The following is a 23,159-nucleotide window of genomic DNA, read 5'->3' as shown; positions in this document are numbered from 1 at the left end:
AGAATAAAGGCTTACCCGAAAAACCTTCTCAAATCCCTAAAAACGAAAATAAGAGATCAAAGTTTGAGGATTCCATTGTAAATATTGGATGTAGGCTAGAGTTCTGAGTGCCCGTTTAGAGATAGCTAGAGCGAGTGCAAGTCCTCCGAGGAGGCTTTCACCCTGGCCACATGCTAGTTTCTTCTCTATGCTTCCTCTCCCAAAGCTGTTCTCCATACTATGGGATGTTTACTTCTTGTTTTATTTTTTGATCCATCTCTAATGGACCCACTTATCCTTTGTATTTTGTGTTTAGTTGTTATTATCTCTTTCTTCATTTGTATATTAACCGATTAAAAAATTATAAAAACTTTAAACTATATGGTGAAGCTAAAAGGAACAAATTTAAAAATAATTTTATATTTAACTTAAATTCACTTGAAAATCAACTAATGGACTAATTTCAGTTATAAGTTTCTATACAATGATTGTAAAGAGGTTGATTAAATATGAAAGACTTCAAGGGGGTTTTCAGTAACTTGATTTGAACAACAAAGATCACTTAAACTGATCACAACCGTCCGTAAGATCAGATGGATGAGAACCGTCCGATTAAGGGTTCGCATGAGCCTGACTGTATAAATACCTCTTATCGTGAAACGAGGCTTCTTCTCTCGATTTAGGGTTAGGGTTTTTGGTACCTCGATCGGAGGCGGAGAAGAGAAGATGGTTCAGCGATTGACGTATCGGAAGAGGCATAGTTATGCCACGAAATCCAATCAGCACCGTGTTGTGAAGACCCCTGGTACCATTCCTCTCTCTCTCTTCTTCTTTTTGATCCGATCGATCTGGAGGTTTTCTTAAACCCTAGGGTTTTCCTTGGTTTTGTGTTCATTTTGTGCCTAAATTTTTCGATTTGCAGGCGGGAAGTTGGTTTACCAATCGACCAAGAAGAGGGCGAGTGGACCCAAGTGCCCCGTCACCGGCAAGCGGATCCAAGGGGTGCGTGATCTCGATGCCCTAATTTGATCATTTAATCTTTGTTTGATGGTTTATGGATGCATTGTTCAGGGTTTAGTATTTATCAAGAATTTATAGTTAGGATTTCAGAATTTAGATGCGGAATGATGGAGGAGTGTCAACAAATTAGGATTTTTTATGATTTATAATTTGCAGAATATTTTTTTTTTTACATTGATCTAGCAAATGTGGATGCATTTTATTGATCTATGGGAATTCTACGTTTAATTGATGTGCTAATTGTTCATTAGCGGAGGGTTTTTTTTTTTTAATCTGATACTACATTGCAAATGAGAAATTTGAGTATTTGAAACTTGATATACACCTTGTTAATGCAAGTGTTGACCCGGGGAAGAGTTTGGATTCTCAGTCCATGTTTTAAACTTTTTTGTTTCATGACATTCTATTGGCAATTTGGAAACAGGACCTTAGTTGATGGGTTTATACTTAAATCGCTGGTTGATTATTTGTTGGAATTTTGGAAAGAACTTTTAGAGTAATGTTCATTCAAGATACTTGGTCATGTATTTTCATTTTCTACTGTGTATCTATTGAGGTTTTCCGGTTTATTTATTTATTTATTTATTTACATTTCTGATTTAATGATTTTATAGTTTCGAATCAGTGATATTATTGAATATTGGTGAATGCTTTGTGAGTACATCGGGTTGAGAAATTTGATTTCTTTTTCGAGTAGAGGTCATTCATCAGCCTTTATCATATATGCACCGTCCATATTTATACTGTCTATTTGTTTAGGTTGCGCATTTTCATTTTGTAGTTTTGTGTGAATGTATGTTTTGAATCTTTATGGTTATTTTGTTGTAAAGTTGCTAGCAACTTTGAATAATAAAATACGAATGGCATGCATCCCAGGAGCTTGTCATGTTAGAATGACATAGGAAAGATGCAATATGTAGAAAATGTTGTTTCATCTACTTGTTGTATGGGAAGTTCGTACGGGTAGTCTGCAGTGTCCGCCCCACCCTTATACTTTTTGATGATCATTTTGTTTTGATCAAAATTTGGAAAAATGCGTAGTTAATAGAAAAAAAAATTTGATGTTTTGTAGAATGGTGTAAATAATTAGGAAAAAAATCATCTATTGACTATTAATGCTTGACAAAACAACACCTCTCAGAGTTATGATCTGGTTCTTTTGATATGTTTTAGATGCTTCTTTTTTTTTATTTAGAAATTGAGGCCAATTCTCTTTTATTCTTAGTTTGTGGTTGTAACTTGTGAGGTTGTGGGTTTATTGTTATACATGCATACCATGTGGCATCTTTCTAACTGGTATACTTATTACATGTGTTCTGTTTTTGGGTGTTTCCTTTGTCTGGAATATCTAGAGTTAATGAAATACCTGTTCTTTCAGATTCCTCACTTGAGGCCTGCTGAGTACAAGAGATCTAGATTGTCAAGAAGTCAGAGGACCGTGAATCGTGCCTATGGTGGTGTTTTATCTGGAGGTGCTGTGAGGGAAAGGTGAGCATTCATTTCCCGAACCCATTAACTTCGGTTGATTTCATAACTTGCATTCTAGTCTCACATAAGATCATCCTCTCTAGGATCATCCGTGCCTTTTTGGTTGAGGAGCAGAAGATTGTGAAGAAGGTTTTGAAGATCCAAAAGGCCAAGGAAAAGCTGGCGTCTAAGAGCTAAGCTTGTGGGAGGAAGCAAAGCAAAATGCTTTTGAGTTTTTGTTTACTCAGGAGAAATTTTTGACTTTCATGATGATGTTGAATGTGGGTGTTTGCAGGGACAAATGTTGAAATAGTTGTTGGGTTAATCATTTATTTTTCTCAAGTTTGTGTGAACTTGCCCTTGATGGCAATCTGGTATACTCTTTCTACCTCTGTTCCATTTAATGTTTTGTTTAAATGATTTGATTGCCTTTTTGTCTAATTTGGTTGTTAGTCTGTTTTGCTTAGATTTTTGTTTGGGTAAATGGTTTTTGAAAATGTTCACCTGCATTTATAGCGAAGACAGTTTTATGATTTACTAGATTGATTGATCATCATAAATGCAGAGTCATCACTACTATAAGTGAAGGAAAATTAATGGTTTTTAATAGGTCTTAATGAAATCATTTGGTTTTACAAAAAAAAAAAAAGGTATTCGGGTTGTTTTAATTGCACATAATTCGTTAAATTTTTTTTTTAAAATACAAGTGTAAAAGATTGGTATTATATTCTTTTCATGAAATATTGTTATTATTACTTTTTCTTCAAGTGAGATCATTGTAGGATTTTCTCCAAGAAGAGAAACAAGGAAGCCTAGCAACGGGATAAGTATTGAGACGGACATTGTTAGTTTTTTGTTGTTTTAAAATTAAATTAGTTGGTTATATTAGAAATATTCAACATCTTTTTACAAATTTTTAATTTAATGTTTTATGAATTACATGCAATTAAAAAAAAAGAAAGAAGTTTTTGAAAAAAAAAAAAAATTTAAAGAAAAAAATCAAATAAAAGAGGCTAATATTCTATTGGCCACCCATCTTGTAAAAGCAATAACAACCCTGCATTTATACATTATTCAAGGTTGTTTGTAGATGCTCTATTCAAAGGTCAAGTCTTTTGAGATTTAAAATCCCCTAACCAGTCTCATGTTTCATACTTTTACATACAATGTTCCAATCACATTTTCACCGTTGAAAATTTCTAATTTCCACTCCTCCCAAGTCATACACCCTCATATTTGACCCCCTCCAACACGCCACATATATATATATATATATATAATATTCAAATTATTATTATTATTATTTTTTTATGTCTACCAAATAATAAACTAGAATGCTTTTCATCAAACCCTTCCACTATTGGCGATCATATACCAATGTTTGTTTGAGATTTAATCCATAAGATGTCAAAGAAAGTAAACGACGTCTAAGTGCTAATTTGACATCTGCAAATATTAAATATGATAATCCTTACTCAAAATTAGACAACTCTCACTTAACTCTGTAATTTAATTAACATTCTACCTCTTTGTTATATATGTTTTACTAAAATTATGTAATGTTGCATCATTGAATAACATTAATTGTTTTTTTTTTATATTTTAATCTGTAAATATTACAATTATTTAACAATTAAATGGAGTCATCTTGTTCATCATGGATACATTCCATTTTTAAAAGAGTGAGAGAAATGTGTATATATGTCCTATTACTCGTATTCATTAGCCACCGAGGCTTTAGGCTTTTGTTAATCTTTATGATAAACTAAATAAGAACAAAACTATGTCCATCAATTATTAAAATATATATATATATATGGACTCAAAAAAACCAAACAAATTAATCTAGCAAACATGTCTTCTCATTCTGTTAGCTTTACTGTTAACAAGCAGCCAGCTAGCAACCATTACATGGACACAAAAAAAACTCAAAAGACTTATCAAACATATACATCCCTTGAATACAACAAATAAACCCTAATTAAACACTCTCCATGCATGCATGCAAGCCAACAGCAACACTAAGCTCAGTATATATGCATGCTAAAACTAATTAGACCCATCATCATTATCATCATCATCATCATCAGCATCATCATCACATGCCATCAAGTATAACATTTGTTTGTAGAGTAATTTGTGGAGAGTTCACTAGGACATGTAGTAGAAGCAGCAGTAGTACTAGACTCCCATGGCAACTGAACTTGCTTCCACTCATCTTCACAAAGACCTGGTGCCAAACTGAAGGGAAACCACTGCAAGTTTGAACTCTTTCTCATGCCCAAATCATCTTCTCCATTACTCTGATTAATTATATTCCCACTCATCTCAACAGCCAAATCAACCTGTGCTTGTTGTCCAAAGTCTATGCTTGAAGGTGGCAAACTCATGAGCATGGATGGTAATGGCAGTGAAAGCTCAGAAGGTGAAAATATAAGATTGGAAGGTATAACTTCAGTTGCAGCAGAAGCAGTAGAAATATTACTAGAGAGTGGAGCCAAAAGATTGATGGCTGTGAAGCTGGTCACATCCAATGAGTTAATACTGTTTTGCTGCTGAAAACCCCCATTTTGATCAAATGCATTAGGATGTTGAAGTGCTGCAACTGAGTATAAATCTGAAGCTGTTGTAATACTGCTCTCTTGTGATTGTGATACCCATGAGTGTGATAATGCTCTTTGGGCCATTGTGTTTGTTTTCTTGAATATCCTACATATTGCCCATGAATCCTGAAAAATTTAGATAAAACCTATGAATAACATATATATATATATATATGAATATGTATGTCGAAAATTTTTTCGATATGGATGTTTAGTTACATTTGGAGGGATGTTTTTGTCGAGAGGTCTCTTCGGAAGAGAGGAATCGGAGAGCGAAGGAAGGCGAAACTCATGCATCATCCAATCAGTTTTGATACCTTTGGCAGCTCTACCTTTGTAGAAAACAAGAGATTTTTTAAGGCCAATGCATTTGGTTCCTTCAGATGAATAAATAGGTCTGTCTGTGCCTGTGGCTTTCCAAAATCCAGCTCCGGTGACTCGGTTCGGTCTTGCGCTATTTCTGTATTTTCGATCTCTTGGACAGTAAAAATACCATTCTTTTTCGCCGGTCGTCGCCATCTCTTCTCACATTATTATTATTAACACAAAAAATTAATGATCATTCATAATATTATAAATTAACTTGAGATCATGATAATGAAAAAGAAACTGTTTTAGAAGATTGATGATGATTACTTGGAAGATCCCATGGATCATATTTGTAGATGTCAAGCTGCCTGATAAGCTCAATGGAGAGAGGTTTTTGTTGAATCTTTCTCTTGAGATAAAACCCTACAAGCTCTTCATCTGTTGGATGAAACCTAAACCCTGGTAGCATCACTTCATCAACCTTATCCATCTCACTCCTCTCTTCCATCATCTATGATCTTATATGAAGCTCTAAAATATATATATATATATATATAGATAACAAAGAATGGAAAACAAGAACATGAACTAGAGAGTAAAGAAGATGAGAGCTTCTATATATGCATTAAATTCAATGAAATATGATCTCTTTGCTAGTTTAATTTCTTCAAAAATCTCCGGCTAATATTGCGGGAAATGAGTGAAGATCTCTATGTTCTAAAAGATGAAGCTTAAGCAATGTCTTTATAAGCTTGAAGGAGAAGTAGTATGAAAGCTAAGACAAAATAGTTTATCACAATAAAACACTGATTGAATCCAAATAGAAGGATTTCAAAAGCATTACATTTGGATTCTAAATCTTATTCATTCACACTAAATATAATAATATTGTTCCATAATTAAGAGTTCAGACTTATTAAGCATGCATGAAAACCAATACAAATACAAGGTCTTGTTAATTTCTAGGAAGAAGCTCATGAATATTTTATGCATGCCAAGTGAACACCTCCCCAAAACAATATAAAAAAGATTATTATATATATATATTAATTATTTATATTTAAGTAAGTGTTAGCATTTAATATTTCAATCCCAAGATATATATACCATTCTAATTCTTCTGATATCCCTTTTAGTATCTCAGGATCCAAAAATACCTTATTATTTCCTTATATTCCCTCTTCTATTCAGATATATAATTGCCCACTGCTTGTCAGTGTATGTTTTGGGACCATTTAGAGATTCTCTATAATATATATATGTATATATATTATATGCATAATAAATAATTCTATAAATTAAATATGTCATCCAATATGAACAAATAGTGACTATTAATTTCACTTTCACTGCAAGATATATTTATGTAAGTTTATTTATTTAGAAGTGATGTTAACTTGCAAAAGATTTGGACTTATGTCTGATATATAATGATTCAATGAATAAACAAATTCAAGAATGCCTTGCTTTCTTAATATAATCTCATGTTCTTCTTCCTTAAAAAAGAGTATGCTTAGTTTGATCATTAATTAAGAAATGTTTAGTAGAGTGGTTGATCACTAGACCATGTAAAGAAAATACAATAAAAAAATATTGATAAAATTTCTCATTTTCAGATTCTTGCTACCATGTATTATTACAGTAAATAACATATTTTTAAATATAAATATATTTCATAAATAAATATAACTAAAACTTAAAAAATAAAAAATCTTGCAAAATAGTAAAGATATAACCTATACAGATACAGTTATATATATGAGATGTTAAATGTTAAGGGATATATATATATACATATAACGAATATCAAAAGACATTTTAACGTATTTATATTTATTTATTTATTTTAATAAATAAACCGTAACATTATTGAATAAAAAAATTTATACTTACAAATATACAAAAATGAGACAAGCAAAACACAGAAAAAAAAACAAACGGACACAAGAGTTTGGAGTCTTTGGACATTAATAATAGCTAATTAATTGGACTTAAAAAAAAAAAACAAAAAAAAACAATTTCAGCCGTGCGGGAAAGAAGTATAGAAAAAGTCACAAGTCCCATGAAGTGGCAAAAGTTTGCTAACCATGTCTTCAAAACAAGGAACACATGTAGAAAGTTCTTATTAATGGCATTAGGGTTTAGGGTCAAACCACACTGCTTGGGGACCCTAAAACCCTAACCCTAATTCCACTTGGGGTTTTTGTTTCCCAAAGTTTTGCCCTCGGTTTGAACCCTTCTTGTCTGTTCCTTCAGCCCTAGGGCTCACCACCCAAGCGTCTCAACCAAGTTAGAACTTTGGGTCAAACCCTTCAAACCTAAGTTTCTTTTTTATATATATATATATATATATATCTTCATTTCCCACTCTTGATATGTGAACACCTAACATAACACTCCTCAAAAATCATCCATGTTTCCAATGTAACACCACCTTCATTTTCAACCCTACTTGATTAATTTATCATTAGTTAGGTCTAACCGTAATCTTTCCATTAATGAGTGCTTTTAATTCAAACCAAAACGTACAAATTTTCACATGAGTTTATACACTATATTTTTGTGTGACAAATGACAATAACCATTGTTTATTAATGTGTAGATATCTGTCTTAATCTCTTCTGTTACAAGCTAATAATCAAGTCTTTTATCTTATTAATTAATCAATGAAAGGTAATTAAACAAGATTTAAAGCTTAATTAAGAACTTATGGACTTATACGGCAATTAATGTTGCTTGTTTTCCCTTCAATTTTATTTTTTTTTATTATTATTATTTATTTTACTGATGGGAAACAAGTGGGAACTGGTTTTCCATTCATTCAGATTTCAGACAAACAATGCTGTCAACTTTCAAAAATCATATAAAAGCAAACATCTTGGAGGAAAGGTTTCCTTTTATTTAATTTTGGAATAGGATTTCACAATCAACACATCACTCAATTAATCTCATCAGAGGTTGTGTTTATCACCAATATCATTTTCAATCCTTTGTTTTATTTCTCAATAGTTTTTACAACAAAGACAAAAAGATCATGATTTTTTTTTTAAACACCAAGTTGTTTTATAAACATTGTTGGCTGAAGTTTAGTGAGCCAGCCAGGCAGCTTCCTTGTGCATAATTGATTTCTTGCAGTTCCTCAAAAATGCAGGATAACACATTTTACTGCTGTATGATCAGGATGATGCCTGCAGCAACTCCCGAATATCGTATCCTTGGACCTGGAAACAATAGCAACCGGAACTTGCATTAATAGAAAATAATGATGTTTTGTTGAATGAACTAATTTCTTGTGTTTTATTGAATGTTCAAATGAAAAGCATATCAATGATTTTCTTCTTTTACATTTTCATGATTTTCCATTTGGTTTTCTTGTGCATATGACATCAAGGTGCAATTTTATTCACCTAAAGATCATTTGAACCTAATGCTTGTTTTGCAGCAAAATACCGACTTGATAGTTTGGACCTTTCTTGATGGATACATCAGTTAAAATGGAAAATAAAATTACTACTTCAAAAGTCCAGTGCCGGGAATTGATGGAGTACCTGAAGAAATGTGAGCAACAAGATGACTCCCGAATTCCAAAATGAATGTATTGTGATTGGTGTAAGCAGATTACGAGTTTGAGCATATGAAAATCCCAAAGCGGTTCCTGTTTGAGGGATGTCATTTGCAACAATCAAATGTTAATAATAACTAAAGAATGTGATGCATCCAATGACATGAACTTGAGTATTATTCGAGATGCTAAAGTGATAAGTAAACATCAGACTTGTGTGTTCCATCAATAATACCGGCTCTAGTGGGTAATTATGACATAAAGTCCAAATAATAAACAATATTTCATTTTCATTGCAGTATTCCATCATGCTGGCCTTCTAACGTCAATGTGATACTCTCTCTTTTCTGTTTCTCATCACTAGATTTACAAGGTTTTCCATGAGAAGAAAAAGTTGCCTACAATCACAAATGCAGGATGGATGTAAACTATTTATAAGCACTAATTCCATCAGCTTCATCTGTTAGAGTTTTAAATTTCAACACCATAGCTGAAAAATTCCTCTAAGGTCATAAGTAACTGTCAATATAATATATTACCTAAAACAAAAAGTTGGGGGAATTCTCCAGGAGTAAGATGAGCCAGAGCAAATAAAGCAGCAGTTATAACTACACAAACTGGTGTCGGCAACCTGCAAAAGAAGGAATATCAGTAGGGCATCCTCAAGGATATACTAATATGTTCAGAAAATATCTTCATTCAATAGTCAGCAATACTTTCAATTAATATATCATTTTGCACAACTGTGATGTAATCTTTAGTTAGGCGAGTTGTATTCAAGATCCCACAACAATGACAGAATGCTCTGAATAATCAACTCTTTGGATCTTTGAACTTTAATTTAATCTGTTTCTATGTGCTTTTTATGCTTGTGTAACTTAAAAATAGATTGATTTATCAGAAACAAGTTAAATGAGGTGAAGCACAAATAATAAGCTGCTAAATAAAAAGTTTTGGGATAACAATTTTCAAAGACTTGATTTTTATGCCACAAGGATAAATCCATGAATGCATACTTCAAAGACAAAAGATTACCACTTGGTCATGGACACCATAAGAAAGCCTCGAAACACGGTCTCCTCAAGCAGTGGAGCCAAAACACCTGTAATGCCAAGGAGACAAGCAGTCCTACGGAAATATAAAAAAAAGAAAATAATTCAAAATCTTCCATAAATATTCATCATGTATACAAAATCCAGAAATGCAACGTTACCTGATATTTGAAGAGCCAATTAAAGGCAGCAGACGGACAAGTGCATCTGTCTACATAGTATTAACCAAGATTTTAGTAACCAGCAAAAACAGTAGATTAACTTGCAGGGGGGTGTAACTACCTCTCTCTCAGGATTTCCACCCTTAAAGAATGACAAGGCAAAGCCTGTAAGTGCTACAGCAATTACTGCACCTGATAAACCAATTCCTGCCCAAAGAAGCCAACCATTTCGCAGATTGAATGGTTCCTTCAGATCTGAAATTAATCATTCACAGGCAGTATAGTTTAAAACAACTGAATGATTGGGATCAATTACACTTCATGAAAATATCGGGTCCTTAAACCAAAAGAAGCATAAATGAAAGGGCTTGTGGTTGAACAACACTATCACTACCTTAGGCAGAGTTAAGAGAAATATGCTATATATACTTTTCACATTGAAAAATTGCAATTTTGCTCATTTTGGCCATAGATAAAGAAAATATTCTCCGGAGAAAGGGATGGTTGCTTGATGCATAGTCACGTTGATACATAACACTCACCATAACGGAAAATATCAGTGGGAAGGGGTTGAAAGGTATTTGTGATACCATAGATAACTCCTAGTACAACTGCTGTCACAGTGCTGCACAAACAACAGAAACAACACAAGTGTTAACTGATGTCCAGAACTTCATTCAACTTAATCCAAAGAAACAAAATAATCATGAACAGGTTTTGGTTTAATATGAACACCAAAGAGAATAGTCCTTACAATTGGCCTGCAAAAAGCACTTCTGCCTTCTCATCCAAACTTAATTCCGCAACCTGAATTCCTACATACGGCAAAGCTGATGCTTCCACCAACTCTGTCAGCGCAATGCTGTCTGAAGAAACTTTAGTTTCATTGCAACAGATGCATTTTACAGAAAGAAGAAGGAAACGATAGATAAAGATCAAAGACATGTCCTAATATAATGGCCTGAAGAACTGCCAAAAGTCTTTTAAAACAAACTTGTTAGTCAAAGGAACTTTGATAAGCTACTAACATATTAAGGAACACAATGTAAACTGGAGTTCACTCTTGGTGACAAATGGCTTAGTCTTACTGATTAAAACTATTAATATGCCACCAAATTACAGTAATCTCAACAATCAACACAAGATTCAGGCCAAATAAGAGTAAAAAATGAGGAAATAAGACTTAGACACCATTACTGAAATCATTTAACATGCTCTAATGGCCTAGTTAATCTGCCAGTCTTTTGGGTTCCTTAAACCAAAAACAGTACCTTAATCCACAAGCAAACATAGTGAGCATTATGGTCTGCCACTGCCAAGGTACATCCCACCTTTCCAGGATGGGCCAATCTACTGCTGACCCCTGCAACAAATACAAAACACTTTTATGTAATGAAAAATTATAACTTTTCATCAATCCGTAACAAAGGTTTATCAATTGAAATTTGATTTAAAACAGTCCAAATTACATCTGTAGCTTAAACAAACTCATGCAGCACAATCAGTAAATCCCAGAAACATTAACAGTTAACAGATGAAAAAAAACAGAATACAAATCCACCATCCACAAGAAAAGAAAAGAAAAGGAAGAACAAAACAGGACCTTTTGAGGCGAACTGGGTTGAGAGTTCTCTCTCGCATCATGGAAACAGATGAAAGGGGTTCCAATCCTTCTACCATCCAAAATCCTCTGAATTGAGCTTCGATTGGAATTGGGAAAAGCAAAGAGACGAACAGGAAAGACTCCATCTTTAGGCAAGAGGAAGCCATTGGCTCTCAAAGGCGAGAGCTTGGGGAAAACATTGGTAAACAAGGGAGATGAAGTGATGGAAGACCAACGATGGAGTAGGAGAAATGGCGCCATTCTGGTACTTCAGCAGCCGAAGGAGCACCAACGAACATAGAGATAAGGATCGGAGACAAGTATGTGTCAACTGTGTTCACATATCTCGAGGCCAATGAACGGATAACTTTCCGAATGGAGTTCCAATCTCGAGGCATTAATGAATCCAAAAATTCTTATTCCTGAGAATAATGAAGGCTTTTTTTTTTCTGGTATGTATATACCTTCATGAACCTTAGATAACTCCCTGTCTGAGAGTTCCAGTTGTGAATATGCTTGAAATATTTGAAAACTATTTTTATAAAAACTATTTTTATATACGCCTTCATTGATAATCAAATCTACTAATGTTCTGTGATCGCCATTCATTTAATAAATAACTGCATTCATTAGATAACAGTAATATTTAAAAACAGTGCAAATGTGATAAACAATGCAAGTGCTTTAGGAACAATGTTTTTTGTGAACAATAAAAAATATGATGAATCTTGATTTGGTACGATGAATTTGAAACCGTTAAATCTTTGATTGAAACAGTACTCTTATTTTCCAATCCATCCAAATTGATCAACCTGTCATTTTAATACTGTTAACTACATGTCGAAAAAGAAATTCGTTCTGAAGCAATTTAACTTTTCATTTTGGTGAATTTCCAAAAAATGAACAATTCACAGACGCATGAGATACAGATACGCTCCGTCCTCCGCATGGAGAGTTCATAAGAACAAGAAAAAGAAAAATTAATAATAATAATAATAATAATTAAAGTAGAGAACAAGATTTCTGAGACTTCATTCACTTCTATTGGATTAGAAGAATGTCACTCCCTGCAGAATCTGAACTCCTTTGAGTATAAATGCCAGAACTTTGCTTATTTCTTTTCTTGAGGATCGACGTGATCTAAACGTCGAAAGTTGATGGATCAGGAGAATATCCCATGTATGTCTTATCGAAAAAATGGTGCATGCATCTCCAACTTATTTGCAATAGTACTACTTCCACTTGGTGTTTTGGTTTGAACTACACACATTTCAGAAAACAAATTAATACTATAAAGATGAAAAATCTTCTAGACTCTGAAGAAAACAGAAGAAATGTATTCTGGTAGCTAAATATTCCAGACTCTCAAGAGCTTCAGAAGAAATTGAGATGACAATGTGATGCAAGCTTTTCGAAAGAAAATATAAGAGTTCATGACTTGACTCAGTCACCGGTGATCAAAGCAAAAGCTATGGTTTCACCTGCATTCTAGATCTTAATTTAATTTGTCATCGAAGCTTCATTTTTCCCCTCTAAAGCAGACCAGTGAACTCATATCTAAAACTCTATTATCTCTATAGAGAAAAAAAAAAACAAAGAAAAAGAAATGAATTTCTAATCCTAGAAGCATGTATAAATGGCAGAGATGAAACGACAAACTAATGAATAAATCAAGCGAATCAAGATCAAAGAAGAAAGTTGTGATTGTAAAATTTACTACAAAAAACATCAATGCATAGTACGATATTTTGTATCATCCAGAATCTAACTAAACTAGTTCCAGATTGAATTCCACAGCAGGTATGCGATGTTTACCTACTCACACTTGATAGCATGAACCCAAAACCAATAATGAGAAACAGCCAAGTAGTTGCATACTGGTGTTGGATCTGCACTTCGGTGAGATGTCAAAGATATACACCAATTTGACATTTGATTTTATCTGAACAAATCAACAATTGTACCTACAATATGAGTAAAAAATAAATCAACAATTTAGTCCATATTAATCTAAATTATTAAACCTACGAGAGATTAGGTTTGACTTGTCGAGTGTTGGTGCCCACCTAGGATTGACTTCTCTAGGGAAAAGAATATGAAGATCTCAAAAAATGGAGAGAAGGTTGCTCTTCAGGCTTTCAATTATGTCTCAGATTCTTGTACATCATGAGCTCAGGAACATCTCATGTGACGCCGTTTTCTCAACATTTTTTTATCCCTGATTCCATCGTACAAAAGTTCATAGGCACGATAGGTTATATGGCTCTTCTTCATCAACTCCTCTACAAGGATTTTGGGTGCAGCTATTGCCCTCTTATCAGCGCTTAAAATGGTATGCACTACCTCAGGCACTACGTTGTTGTTCACCATTACTTGAATAATACCAACTGCTTCATCAACCCTATCGGCTACACATAAGCGATTTATAACACGTCCAAATGTTGTCATTGAAGGAATTAAGCCCTTGTTAATCATGTCCATAAGAAATTCATATGCACAATCAGTATTTGCAGTCTTACAAAATCCCTTGATCAAGACCTGGTAAGTATAAACATTTGGAGAGCAGTTCTTGCTGGACATCTCAAGAAACAATTCCTCTGCCATTTGCATATTCAAATTGTCAGAAAATGCACGGATCATTATATTGTATGTATCAGTTGTAGCAAAGAACTTATCCTTTTCCATCTTTCTAAATAGTTCATAAGCACCGTCAATGTCACTATTCCTACAAAATCCATAAATCAATGTGCTGAAACTAACTATATCAGGACTTAAGCCTTCATTTATCATCTTCACAAGCAAATCAGAAGCCTCCTTAACTTTGTGAACCTTGCACAAACTCTCAATCACTATGTTATAGGTAATAACATTAGGTACACACCCCTTTGAATGCATTTCTCTAAATGTCTCCAGGACATCGTTGGTCTTGCCAGCCTTACACAGACCATTTAACACAGAGTTGTAAGTGATTGCATTCGGAGTAACACCATGAGTCCACATTCTGTCAACCACTAGCAATGCAGTCTCCAGCTTCAGTTGCTTGCAGTAGCCATCAATTAGTGTGTTGAAAGTAAAAACATCAGGAAGGTAGCCTTTTGCTATTGCAGCATTCATGACATTATTGGCAACTGAAACTTTCCCCATCTTGCACAACCCATTTATGATAATGTTATATGTACAAATATCTGGACAGCATCCAGCTTCGAGCATCTCATTCATTAAATCTAGCGCTTGCAAAATCAGGCCTAGTCGGCATAGACCCTTGATCAGTGAGTTATAGAGAATAAGATCAGGCTTTACCCCTCTGCCTATAGCCTCATTAAAAATCTCTACGGCTCTTTCAATGTCACCTTCCTCACATAAACCGTTAATAAGTGAACAGTATGTTACATGGTTAGGCACAAAACCCTTGAACACTGCATCCTTCAAAAGCTTACACGCATTCTGCACCAAACCACTTTTGCAATACCCATCGATGATAGTATTGTAGGTGAAATCATCAGGAGAACAGCCTTCATTTGACATTTTACGCAGATATTTTTCAGCTTCAACAACCTTTGAATTCTTGCACAAGCCACAAATAAGCGTATTATAAGTAACCACATCAGGAGCCAAACCATTGTCCATATGGTCCATTAAAGCAACAGCCTCAGTCAACTTGCTTTCCTTGCAAAGCCCCTGGATTAATATATTGTATGTGAATAGGTTCATAACTGTGCCCCTCTTCAAAACCTTCACGATAAGCCTGCTACTCTCTAGGACATCTCCTTTCTGGCAAAGCACATGCACAACCTTATTAAAGGTAACGATATCAGGACAGATTTCCTTTACAAGCATTTCATCAAACAAACTACAAGCCTCAGCTCGATGATCTTCCTCATATAAACCAGAGATCACTGTGCAATATGCAACAGGATTAAGATCACACCCTCTCTCAGGCATGTTTCTAAGAAGTCTCAGTGCTGCATGCGATCTCCTTGTTCTACAAAAGGATTTTATTCTAATAGTATAGGTGTAGACATCAGGAACATGGCCCTTGTCCAGCATTCTCAAGTACACTTTGTGGGCTTGATCAAAGTATCTGTATTCAACCAAAATGTTCATGATAGTATTATAAGACATCGTAGAAGGCTCACAACCAAAAAAATCCATTCTCTCAAATGTATCCACAGCTTTTTGGATCCTCCCTTTCTTTCCATAGCTTCTCATTACATCAATGTATACTCCTTCAAGTAAACTATTGTCAATATTCACTCTCATATCAGATAGAACATTTTCCATGGCCTCAAATTCCCCATGAATCCCTAGCTTTTCCACCATACACTTATAAGTGAAGAGTGTATGTTTATATCCATCTTCTTTGGCTGTTGAATTGAACATGTCAAGAGCCCTAAGAGGATCCTTCTGGTATTTTATGACACTTGCTACATGTTTAGGAAGCAATGTGCGACTCATTGTAATGCTATATAACTAAAAAATTTACTCAACCCAAACTCCATCCAAGGAAAACTACCTTTCGTTAGCAAAGATCCTTCTCCTCTGCACACATAAATCAAATTTCATTACTTTAAAGCCACTCAAAAAGCCCATCACTTCAATATGAAACAAATGAGTCTATATGAACAGCAAAGGAAGTATCAAATCAAACAAGTGACAATTTCACACAAGCCTCTATGTTCTGCAAAAAGAAAGCTCAAAATGTGTCGCTTTCCCAAAAACCAAGACTTCCATTACTAAGTCGCAAAATCTTTAGCATCAACTACTTCACAACAAGAAAAAAGCAATACCTTTTCCAGTTCCTTCACAAATGAATGATAAAAATCGAGTCTTTGATGGGAAAATCAGGGAAAGACGCCAACTTCGCAACGAATAACACCACCAAATTCGAACCGTAGAAACAATCTGCAAAACTAAAAATGAGACAATTCGAAAGCTCACACACGGGAAAACAGCAAAAAGTGAATGATCAATGGAAGCAGGCTTCTCAGAGATGAAAAGAGAGAGCCATCTGGGCTTATAGGAAGCTCACCTACATCAGCGGAACCCCGGTGACGATCTCTCGACGGCCGGAGAAGCACAGATGGTAAAAGAAGGCAGGGAAACGAGCAGGAACTGGCGGCACTTGCCTCGCCGAGACTTCTCTGAGAAATATGAAATAGCTTGTTTAACGGGAGTTCATATCGCGAGGCAAACGAAGGGACAGAGATGAACGGTGGGATTATCTAAATGAGTCGTATCTCGAGGAAAATGAACGTGCGGATATCCAAGAAGCGATTATTAGCTTTATTTTGAATATATATTATATTAGTCTTTGGGAAGATGAGATGCTAATGGAAGTCATGATAAATGTTTTTAAATTATTTTTATTGAATAAAAAATTTATCATAACTTAATTAGATAAGACAAATTTTATAATTTTAAAAATAATTAAAAATTTTAAAATTATGATTATGTGGATAAGATGATAATAATAAATAAAAAGTTTAAATGTAATTTTAAAATGAAATGTGAGGCCTAGAAAATTACGGGGTCTTATTATAAGATCAAATTATATATAAATATTATCATAAATTAAGTTTTACAGTTTAGAGAAAAAAAAAAGCTAAATATAAAAGTAAATAAAATTTTTAAACATAAATTTATTTTAAAAAAATGAATTGTAATGCTTTAAAAAATTCGGATGGTGATATTATTATAAATTAAATTGCATAGTTTAAAAAACCTACTAAATAAAAATTTTAAATATAATTTTAAAAAATTATATATATATATATATATATATGTGTGTGTGTGTGTGTACGACTTGCTGGGCCCTACTACCGGCCCTGGAAACAGTTGTTTATTCACAACTCTAACTTTTGATCGTTTTTAAAATTAATTTAAAGAAAAATGCAAGCATAAATACCCGAACATTGACCTATGCCTATCCAGAGTGTAATTTTTCATGGAAGAGATGATGAATATAACATGCCTCTTTCTTATTATTTTAAAGATACAACACAACTAATATAAGAAGATTATTATACACGCACATAACAGCATTAGGCTATGAGAAGCCATACACGAAGACAAGTATAAAGCCCCCTTTAAATGTCAGAGAAGCCAGCAAATCTCCAGGTTGTTCAACAAGATAACAACAGTAATACAAGTGCGCGCAAATGACCAGACGACAACGCCTGTTTTCTTCTTCTTAACATCTCAACACTACAATGAAATTACAGGAGGCGAAACCGGAGTATGTCATATGAAAAATGTACAGGAGAGAAGGCGTGCAGTTATTGTTGATTAGGCTCCTGCTGGGGTGTTGCCGGTGACTCGGGTGCTATGGCAAACTGTAGGCCCCTTCCTTGACCTGACTGGAGTATGTATGCCACCTCTCTTGCCGCCAAAGCTGCTGCTTCCTGTTTGATGGAATTGGAACCACAATGTCAATGGGAAATAATGAAGGTCTTGAAATGTAATTGTGCAAAAAGGAGACATTGAATTAACCTGTCTTTGCCTTCTTTGCTGCAAGATGCTAATGGCCCAGGCCATTATATAACATGGCAGAAGAAATCCAGCAGCTCGAAGCAGGAACAACTGTTGAACATCAAATATATTTGGATGATAAGGGAGTGAAGTTGAATACAGATGCAGAATAAAGATGTGTGCTTTGAAAATTTTTGTTAACTTACAGAGAAGTAGGTGGATGCATCATCGTCTTCATCCCCATTAGTGATGGACAATGCATGCCTCAACAGCAGAAGAGCCATCAACTGCAGCAAATGGAAATACAGATTAGTTAATATAAGGCACAAATGATATCTGTGATGCAATGCACTGGTATCATATATCCAAGAGCTCCTTTCTTAAATTAGCAATTTGCACTTTAAACTGATGATAAAACACAATAGAATGGAGAGCGCTCTAGAGGCTAGAGCTCAAACAGTTTAAAGGAAAACTTAGCAATTAGCTTGCATGGACTTTCAATCTGGATGTCCTCAAAATCTAAGTCCAAAATCATTTAAAGGCAGCAGTTTCTGATAACATTTTGTCATTCTAGAGCATTTTATAAGAACTTACAATTAGAACAGCAGAACGGCAGAAGGCAGCACCGCTGGCATTGGTAGCAGCATACTCATCATACTCAGCTTCAAGAAAGTGTCGTTGTGCAGCTGCCATTGCAAGGATCCGTGGGTCATGTAAATCTAAAGGAGCACCAGTGATGGTCCAGCCTCCACTGTGGTATCAACAATGAACTAGTGAGTTTCCTGGATAAACTGCCAGCTCTAGTGTATAATTATGCCATCAAAAAAATATAAAAACTACTTCATGACGTAAAAGTCTCCCCACCATGGAGACAATTTGCGTATCTAGAATTAACTTACTTGATATCAATAGTGGTTTCATCTGGCTGAGGTCGAGGAGGTGCAGTGTAACCAGGCTTGTATGACTGTAAACAACAATAAAGTCCTTATATAAGCAACTCAGACATGAGCATATGTCTATTAAAACTGCAATAAACACATTGGTTTCTAATACAAATAAAAGATAAATATCATAAATTAAGAATCTAAGATCAGAAATATCACACAAACTGATAACTTCATCTAGAATATATCTTTAATTGAAAAGGCATTGAAGAATTGGTAGCAGAAAACCAACATTGGTACACACCTCATGACAAATTTCACAAGTTATATCTCCTTTCTCAGTGCACCAGCGCTGCACACAAACCCTATGGGCATACTGCAGAAGAAGTAATAAGCAGAATAAGATCCCACAAAAAAGAAAAACACAAATGAAAATATGCATATTGATCAATTGGTATATCTTCATCTGTCTAACTTTCTTTGTGTTTTCTCAATTATTAAATAGAAAAAATCTATTTCAAAAGCTGTAGAATAACTTCTTAATAATTGAAAGCTCTTCTGTTACTTGAACTGGAAGTTTGGCTACAGTTAAATGGAAAAATAAGAAAAGCTGAAAACAACTTAGATAAAGAAGCTCAAATTTGTGGGTTTTGGATAATAACTAAAACACACTTTTCCATTCCTAAGTAAGCCTTAGTTTTTTAAGCTATTTATGGGTGGCTGCTTTCCTTTTAAGTATTTTATATTCAGAATGGTCATTTTACTAACTCCAACTACAGACACATTATTTGATCTTCAGAAAGCCCATTTAGTCAACCCTTCATACCTTTGAGAAACTCATGTATAAAGGAAAAACAATTGTCTTTTCCTAAGAAACTTGTACCCGAAAACTTTCTTTTAAATTCAAAAACCAAACAACAGAACTCAATATGAAAGCTCAATTACAACATTAACTAAACAACAAAATAAACTATCTCTAAAGCTCTGTTTATATAGATCTATGTTTGTTGAAACACTGTATATAAAATACTCTAGAAAAGCAACTCCAAACACAACTTAAGTGTAAAGCAAATATTAGGCACTCTACATAATTATTTTGCAATTGATGTACCCAAAAAGAATTCTAAGTAAGCACGGTAGGCATGCCTAAGTTACAAACTTATAACCCAAAATTGCATCCTTCATATGCCATGTCATTTGATGTTCCATAGACTACTTGAAATGCCCACCATCTTAATTCAGTAATTATATGCATGACTGATATAAAATTAAAAATAGATGCCATAAATAATAAACCTTTAGACTGCCACTGCAAGCACAGGGGGTCTCCAAGTTCTTGATGTCATCCTCCTCTTGGCAAATACGGCACTCCACAGTCTGAATAAGCGGCTCCTTCTCATCACCATCATCAATAACAATCTTTTCCTCTGTACCTTTATGACTGCTAGAACCCACCTGCGAAGAGGCAAGAGCAGATGAACCCACATTCTGTATAACCTTCCCAGAAGAGCCCAAACCCTCAGCGACTTGCTCCGGTTCAATCCTCTGCGGTGTTATCAGCCTATCAACATGCACCACTAGGTGATCCCCCATAGCCAAATCTCTTAACCAGAATCCACCAAAAAAAAAAGTTTGCTCCTTTCTTAGGAATTTAGTACCGCAATCCAAATCAATCAATCAAAACCCCAATTCACCTTCCTGCAAACACATAAGAGGCGACAATTTGGTGTAAACATGCATATCCCCTCCCAAAAAAAAAAAAGCCCTAATTCCAGAGAACAGCCAGAATCAAAGCCAGAAAACGCCATATCACATTAACAACAGATTCAACAACACAAAATACAACAAAACAAGCTCAATAAACCCTAAAGAGATCGAATCGGACGAGATGTGCCCTAGCCACGGTCGATCTCGACGAAAACTACATCAAATTGAAGGATTTCTTTCCCAAAATCAGATTACAAAGGCTAAAAATCAATAAAAATAGAATGATTAATCGAATAGCAATACCTTAGAGCGTTCGATCGCCGGTTCTTCTCCTCGTTGAGGTCGTATACAAAGCTCGAAAGACCAAGAAAAATGCCCTTTTTATTGATAACCCGGGATGATGACGCCGTCTCCAGGCTCGGAGCTCCCTGTCCTCCACGTCACGCTTTCAAACGTCTATTTTGGGAAACGTGAAACGTTATTTAAATATATTTATAAAAAACATTATTATTTAATTATATTATGTAACTCTGAAATAAATAAATAAATTTTTATTTTTTGTTATTTTTGCCATCAGAATAGATGATAAATATAATTTTTAAATAGGATTTTTAAGTTGATTTTCTCTTATTGTTGAATGTATTAAATAAATAGCATTTTTTTTTAAAAAAAAATTGATAGCATTTATACAAATATTATTTTATAAATATATATTTATATATAGGAACAATAAAGCATTTTGTGCTTTTGGGAGTGACTTGTACATATTATTAAAAAACCATAAAATTAACTTATTAAATATTTTTTAAGTATTTGTTTTTTAAACTTAAAGATATATCATGAATGTATAAAGGGCACTTGTATCATATATTATGTTAATTATGAAAATATATAAACAAATTAAAACAGTTATTAAATGTGTATTAGCTCAAGTGACATTGTACTATGAATATATGATAACTTTTTTGTTTTTTTTACAACTCACCTCACATACATTTTAAATCTTCTATCATATTTCAGAAGAGAGTCGAATCCTCAATTTTTTTTTTCTGTGAGTTAATGATACTATAAAAATATAATATAAAAATATAGTTAAATATTAGTTTTGCTAGGTATACAATTTTAATTATAACTATGTTATATTTAATTTTTTATATATTAAAATTAGGCATGAAAGAATTACCATCCTTCTAATGTGAGGATGATTTTATAATATATTTTTTTATATTTATATAAAACTATGCATTATATATTATATTATAAAAAAATTTGATGCATAAATAACATAGGCGTCCGCCCTTAAATTTAAGGTTTAAATTCGTTAGAACTTTAGTAAAAATATGGTGTATGAAATATATTTATTATCAAAATTTAAAAAGAATAATATATATATATATGCTTAAATTTAAATTGGTTGTAGTTATGTAATATTAGTGATTTATTCAGATTTTATTAAACATATATACATATATAGTATAATGTGCATCAATGTAATGAACTCCTTTAGTCCCACATTGGCTATGAGATGGAGTCTTTGTGTACATATAAGTGGTGGGCATCCTTCACCACTAGGCGGATCTGTGGAGTTGTGGATCCCACCTTGTGTGTTGTATCGGGCTGAGGGTCACGGAGGGTTGACGGGTGAGCTCTAACCCCTAGGTCATAGATGGGACGATTCTTCACCCAGGGCACTTTATTCGAGCACCCATGCGCTAACCACTAGATGGGATCCACGATTCCAGCCCGATCGATCTAGTGAATGACGCCCACCACTTATATGCATGTAAGAACTTCATCTCATACGATGCGACTAAAGCTGTCGTATAATCAACTACCAAGGTTATACTATGAATATTTTCATACTTTATAATGATATATTAATTAATATTTAGAAACCAATATTTTTAAAACGAAGAGATTAGAAATTTTTTTAAAAGTTTCAAATCATAAATCATAGTAAAGCAAATAAACGTGGCAGATTATAAATAAAAAATAAATAAAATTAGGAAAAATGACTGTGAAACCGTTTCCTGCTTGAAAAGAAGACGGCGCTTAACGGACGTTATGACGCGGTTTGATGACTTTGACGTTGCCGCTTGACGACGACGTGATGGCTTCCCAGTTAATTCTAACTGAAACGGTCAGAATGTCTAATTTTGTAATTTCATCATGAGAATCTTTAATTGTTGGGCCTTCAAGTACATAATACTGGGCCTGTTTCTTATCAGATCCAATTGTTATCTTATCATTGCTATTCTCTATATTGCTCTCTAATTCAAAATTATAACATTTAATATAAATTATATGATTTATCTTATATCATAATCTTGATACTTTCTAAGAA

The 23,159-nt window shown here is 33.9% G+C and overlaps 5 protein-coding genes across 7 annotated transcripts; 1 reads left to right on the top strand and 4 right to left on the bottom strand.

Annotated features, from left to right (window-relative positions):
- Window positions 1–628: 628 nt before the first annotated feature.
- LOC120283954 (60S ribosomal protein L34-like) lies at window positions 629–2,886 on the top strand. Its single transcript, XM_039290775.1, has 4 exons — window positions 629–784; window positions 902–981; window positions 2,378–2,487; window positions 2,571–2,886. Exons 1-4 carry the CDS (start codon window positions 706–708, stop codon window positions 2,662–2,664), a joined length of 363 nt encoding a protein of 120 aa, XP_039146709.1. The 5' UTR covers window positions 629–705; the 3' UTR covers window positions 2,665–2,886.
- A 1,443-nt stretch (window positions 2,887–4,329) lies between these two features.
- On the bottom strand, window positions 4,330–6,078 carry LOC120283953 (protein FEZ). The gene is made up of 3 exons (XM_039290774.1): window positions 5,706–6,078; window positions 5,289–5,590; window positions 4,330–5,195 (listed from the first exon to the last, which is right to left on the bottom strand). Exons 1-3 carry the CDS (start codon window positions 5,887–5,889, stop codon window positions 4,575–4,577), a joined length of 1,107 nt encoding a protein of 368 aa, XP_039146708.1. The 5' UTR covers window positions 5,890–6,078; the 3' UTR covers window positions 4,330–4,574.
- A 2,338-nt stretch (window positions 6,079–8,416) lies between these two features.
- LOC120283336 lies at window positions 8,417–12,058 on the bottom strand. The gene is made up of 10 exons (XM_039289988.1): window positions 11,757–12,058; window positions 11,425–11,516; window positions 10,908–11,015; window positions 10,696–10,778; window positions 10,275–10,408; window positions 10,154–10,203; window positions 9,976–10,068; window positions 9,480–9,571; window positions 8,927–9,033; window positions 8,417–8,599 (listed from the first exon to the last, which is right to left on the bottom strand). Exons 1-10 carry the CDS (start codon window positions 12,015–12,017, stop codon window positions 8,555–8,557), a joined length of 1,065 nt encoding a protein of 354 aa, XP_039145922.1. The 5' UTR covers window positions 12,018–12,058; the 3' UTR covers window positions 8,417–8,554.
- A 557-nt stretch (window positions 12,059–12,615) lies between these two features.
- Window positions 12,616–16,875, bottom strand: LOC120283442 (putative pentatricopeptide repeat-containing protein At1g74580). 3 transcript variants are annotated; one of them, XM_039290130.1, is made up of 5 exons: window positions 16,786–16,875; window positions 16,544–16,658; window positions 13,823–16,295; window positions 13,572–13,720; window positions 12,616–13,016 (listed from the first exon to the last, which is right to left on the bottom strand). In XM_039290130.1, the coding sequence occupies exon 3, from the start codon at window positions 16,209–16,211 to the stop codon at window positions 13,929–13,931; it is 2,283 nt and encodes a 760-aa protein (XP_039146064.1). In that variant the 5' UTR covers window positions 16,212–16,295; window positions 16,544–16,658; window positions 16,786–16,875; the 3' UTR covers window positions 12,616–13,016; window positions 13,572–13,720; window positions 13,823–13,928. The 3 variants fall into 3 exon arrangements, with proteins under 3 accessions (XP_039146064.1, XP_039146063.1, XP_039146065.1); XM_039290129.1 differs by having other exon boundaries at window positions 16,544–16,666; window positions 16,786–16,874; XM_039290131.1 differs by having other exon boundaries at window positions 13,580–13,720; window positions 16,544–16,666; window positions 16,786–16,874.
- An 838-nt stretch (window positions 16,876–17,713) lies between these two features.
- On the bottom strand, window positions 17,714–21,228 carry LOC120250434. Its single transcript, XM_039259251.1, has 8 exons — window positions 21,119–21,228; window positions 20,405–20,806; window positions 19,413–19,484; window positions 19,124–19,188; window positions 18,819–18,975; window positions 18,431–18,511; window positions 18,246–18,335; window positions 17,714–18,157 (listed from the first exon to the last, which is right to left on the bottom strand). The coding sequence occupies exons 2-8, from the start codon at window positions 20,699–20,701 to the stop codon at window positions 18,032–18,034; spliced, it is 888 nt and encodes a 295-aa protein (XP_039115185.1). The 5' UTR covers window positions 20,702–20,806; window positions 21,119–21,228; the 3' UTR covers window positions 17,714–18,031.
- Between the last annotated feature and the right edge of the window lie 1,931 nt (window positions 21,229–23,159).

Source organism: Dioscorea cayenensis, chromosome 19, assembly GCF_009730915.1.
Source record: "Dioscorea cayenensis subsp. rotundata cultivar TDr96_F1 chromosome 19, TDr96_F1_v2_PseudoChromosome.rev07_lg8_w22 25.fasta, whole genome shotgun sequence".
Classification (NCBI taxonomy): Eukaryota; Viridiplantae; Streptophyta; class Magnoliopsida; order Dioscoreales; family Dioscoreaceae; genus Dioscorea; species Dioscorea cayenensis.
Note: the sequence above shows the minus strand (reverse complement) of the source record. Positions and strands in the feature narration are given on the sequence as shown.